This window comes from Eurypyga helias, unplaced genomic scaffold (genome assembly GCF_000690775.1).
Source record: "Eurypyga helias isolate BGI_N326 unplaced genomic scaffold, ASM69077v1 scaffold18633, whole genome shotgun sequence".
NCBI lineage: Eukaryota > Metazoa > Chordata > Aves > Eurypygiformes > Eurypygidae > Eurypyga > Eurypyga helias.
This window is the reverse complement of record NW_010239405.1, coordinates 9069-13028: the sequence shown is the minus strand read 5'-3', so window position 1 is coordinate 13028 and position 3960 is coordinate 9069. Positions and strand designations below refer to the sequence as shown.

The 3960-nt window shown below is 61.2% G+C and overlaps 1 protein-coding gene across 1 annotated transcript; it reads left to right on the top strand.

Moving 5' to 3' along the window:
* Positions 1 to 2795: 2795 nt before the first annotated feature.
* Positions 2796 to 3960, top strand: LOC104506998 (nucleophosmin-like; the record flags this gene model as incomplete). The annotated part of the gene is made up of 4 exons (XM_010148149.1): positions 2796 to 3013; positions 3109 to 3228; positions 3451 to 3544; positions 3869 to 3960. Coding segments are annotated over 4 exons (524 nt in total), but the record flags the coding sequence as incomplete, so codon positions are not given.

The following is a 3960-nucleotide window of genomic DNA, read 5'->3' as shown; positions in this document are numbered from 1 at the left end:
GGACCCGGGGAGCTGGGTCCTCCGTGCTGTTGGTGACGGGGAGCTGGAGCCAGCGGGGGAGAAGCTCCTGAGCCGCTCACCAAGAGGCAGGGCAGCCTTGGGGATGTGCCTGTGCTCCCTGTGCAGGTGGGGGACGAGCTCCCATCCCAGGGGTGTTTCCTGGCATGGATAGCAGCAGGGTGTGGTGGCCAGTGGCTCTGCTCTCCCGAAGGACCCCATCGCCCTGGGCTCGGCCGGGTTTTGGACAGCCCATCAGGAAGGGGAGAACAGCAGGCACAAGCCCTTTCCAGGATCCCCACTCCATCCCTTCCCCAGCCGCTGCATTCCCAGGGCTGGGTGTGATCCCGGGAGCTGCAGCCATACCTCTAGCAAAGGAAAAGCACAGGGGAGCGAGGGGAACTCCGAGCAGGGGGGACTGGGCAAAAAATGTGAATTTTTCCCTTGTCAAATCTCCTCCCGTTTCCCCATCTCTGGATGATGTCCAGGTTCCTGTGCCGTTAGGGGGTGGGAAGGGGGGATGGATGAAGCTGGAGGAGCAGCAGGCAGGGAGAGCACTGTAGGGGGGCTGTTTTCATCCCGAGCCCCCTGCACGCTGGTCTGGGTTACGTGGTGCAGCGAGGCGAGGGCAGGGAGGGGATTTGCTCTTGCTTTAAACCCATTTGTGCTGTTGGCGTGGTGGGGAGCGGCAGCAGGACCCCACCAGCTCCGCCGTGCACGCTCCAGCGGAGGCAGAGCTCGGGGCAGGGGGGGGCCCACGCCATGCTGCCACACGGTGACTTTTGGGGGTGATACTGGTTGTAAATATGTCACGGTGACTGTAAAGTTTCTGTCCTCTTTTGTCCCCCTTCCCGTGTGAAATAAACCTTTGAAACTATGCGATGCCTCCAAATCCATGCTGAGCAGAGGGATACCGCTTCCATGTACCCTTCCCGAGGGGCTGCCCGAGGTTTGGGGGTGCATCCCCTCGCAGGGCTGTGGCAGCAGGGACCGGCTGAGCGGGCAGGCAGGGAGAAGCTGTGCTCTGGGTGTGCCACGGTGCCAGCCCCAGCCCCACCACATCTCCCTGCACCCCGAAAGGGCAGGCAGAGCCAGGTGCTGCCGGGGGTCCCCGGCAGGCAGGGGTGTCCCTCCCCAGGCCCCCGTGCCCTGCGTGGGAGATTTGTACCCTCCTGGGGGTTTGCCAGCCTAGGGATGCCCCCCCATTCCCCCATAAATTGGGAGTTTGTTGCCAGTGTGAACATTTGCTTGGGAGAGGCAGAGCCCCGTGCCAGGATGATGCCCAGGGCACCCTGTGCACCCACAGCCCCCCGAGCTGCCCTGATCCCTCCCTGGGAGTCCATGCAGAGCCCTCCCCGTGCCATCTCCAGGAGCTGGGAATGTCCCAGCTCCCACACGGAGCCTGTGGGGTCCTGCTGCAGTCCCACGGACTGGTGTGCTGGGGGGCTCCCCTGCTGGGGCCCTCCCTTGGCCTGTTTTGGTTTTGGTACCCAGCAAAGATGAACTCACTAAATAAAGAGAAAAACATGGCTCTTGGCAACCGTTTCCATTTTTGAGCTTCAGACATTGTTTTGGTGGATCTGATGTCTCTTGGGGGGCTGGTCTCTGATCCCTGCAGCCCACCCTGAGCACAAGCAGGTCCTGCATGTCCCCCAGCCCCCCTCCCTGTCCTCATCCTCCTGGGGTACCCTCTGTGGGGAGAGTCCAACACCAGCCCACGAGCTGCTCAGCCCCCCAGGAGCCACCACGTGAGTAACTTTCAGCAGGGAAGCCCTGGGCAGTGGGAGAAGGGGGGCTGTCCTGGGGAATGGGGGGCAGGGAGGCAGGTCTCTGCACGTCCCATGAGCAGGGCTAGTAGCCTCGTCTCTAATGAAGCCAAAGCTGGCTCAGATGGGCTTCCTTGTTTGCCACAGGCCCCTCCCAGGGTGCGTGGTGATGAAGGGTGGTAGGTGCATTGGTACCACCTGCCCCCCAACACACCTGCACTGTATTCCCAAACTGCCCCTCCCTCTGGGTCCTCTTTTCTTTATTAACACTGGGTGTGGATACTTGTTCTACTCTTGGAGCTGCTTTCTCTGGCTGGGTATGAGTTGTGGGGCACTTGGGGGGGATGGATGTGTTTTGGGATACAGCTCTCTCAGACACCACTGTGCTGGGCTGTTCTGCTGGATTGCCCACCCTATGCTGGCAAAGTGCTTGTGGGGCAGTTTGGGGCTTCCAGGTGCCGTAAATGCTTCCCTGAGGCTTTAGCTGTTCTGTGTTGGGAGGGGGCAGCGTGTCCTGTGGTACCTTTCTTAGCGTGCCCTCCTGCTGTGGGGGGGCTGCTCACCCTCTTAGGGCTGGTTTGGTCTGTAAATGCCTTTATCCACCTTTTCCTCTCCCCAAGGGATGTGTAAGTGGTTTGCTGGGTTTATTCTTTGCTTAGCAATGTGGACCTGTCGGGGCGGGGGGGGGCTGGTCCAGTTGCTATCCTGGTGTGAGCTGCACACTGATGTCCTGGCTCTGGGCTTTTGGGACCAGAGGGTTTGTTTTTAGTGCTCCAAAGTCACATTCCTTGTGTGTTTTCCTGCTGCAGAGCAGCTGGACACCGTTTGCTCTGATGTTTGTTCTTCAGGAGCTGGTCCTGCTGCCAGTGTTGGATCTGCTGTGGGGGATGAGCAGTTCTTCTCCCTTCTCCAGGTTGCTGTCATGGGACAGGCCCGTTGCTGCCCTGTGGGGTACGGAGCTGCGTGTCCCGGGCTGGTTTGGTGGGACCTGGTAGCTGGAGCGATTGGGGGGACAGTGGCTATGCCCTGCAGGCACCCAGGCGTGGGTGTACACGGGCTGCATTTCCCCCTTTCTCGTGGTGTGTGCGCCCTTCACTTTGGTTTTGGCTAGCCCGAGGCTGGCGCAGGGCGAGCAGCAGATGCCTGCACTGATGCTGTGTCCTGCAGGCTGCCAGCTGAGCACGGATGCCTCGAGCTACGTGGTGAAGGAGGAGGATGACTTCTTGGAGCACCTGGTCCTGCTGAGAACGGTGAGCTCCGGGGCTTGCCAAAGAGCCTGTGCCCCAACAGCGGGGCCGGCTGACAGCCAGACTCCTTGCCACGGGGTTTCTGCTTGGCTCCACAGATCTGCCTGGGGGCCGAGGCCGGGGATGAGCTGCATGTGGTGGCCGTTGATTCCAAAAACACCTATGGAGACCATAAGCCGGTGACCATCGCGGCGTTGCGGGCCTCAGTGCTCCCCATGGTAAGGGCAGCCCAACGCCTGGTGTGCAGCCACTGGCTGCAGGGCAGTGATTCCACCCCGTGAGCCATGGCTGAAGGTCTGGGCAACGCTGGGGGCTCCTTCCCGCTCTGGCCATGTCCATCCGGCTGCCTGCCAACCCCTCCCTGCTGCAGAGCAGTTGCTTCTCCTGTGACGGTGCTGCAGGGGTTAACATGGGCTGCGCTGAGCTCAGACTCTTTGCAGATCAGCCTCAAAGGTCTGGAGCTGGTCCCTCCTGTCACCTTCATCCTCAAGTCTGGCGCCGGACCGGTCCATCTCAGCGGGCAGCACATCACCCGTGAGTGCAGCAGGCTGGAGGGTCAGGGTGAGCGTGGGGGCTGGGGGCTGTGCTGGGGATGCTCCAGGGCCCCGTGGTGGCAGCTGGTGCCCTCAACGGGGCTGCTTTGCCCCAGGGATGGAGGGATTGCTGGTTTGGCGGGCGGGGAGGAGTGTAGTGCTTGTCTGCATTCGTGGGCTTTGACACAGTCTGGGCTGGCTCTCCGCTGCCTTGGCTGCAGCGTGGGTTGGTGTCTGTGTTCCCACTCCCATTGTGGCATGGGATCACTGGTGGTGTGGTCAGGGCCACCCCCTCCCACTGCAGCCCTGCATCTCCTTTCCTCAGTGGAAGAGGATGCCAAGTCTGAAGCCTACGAGGAAGAGATCTGGGAGGAAGACCTGGATGATGACGATGACGAGGATGCTACGACGCTATAG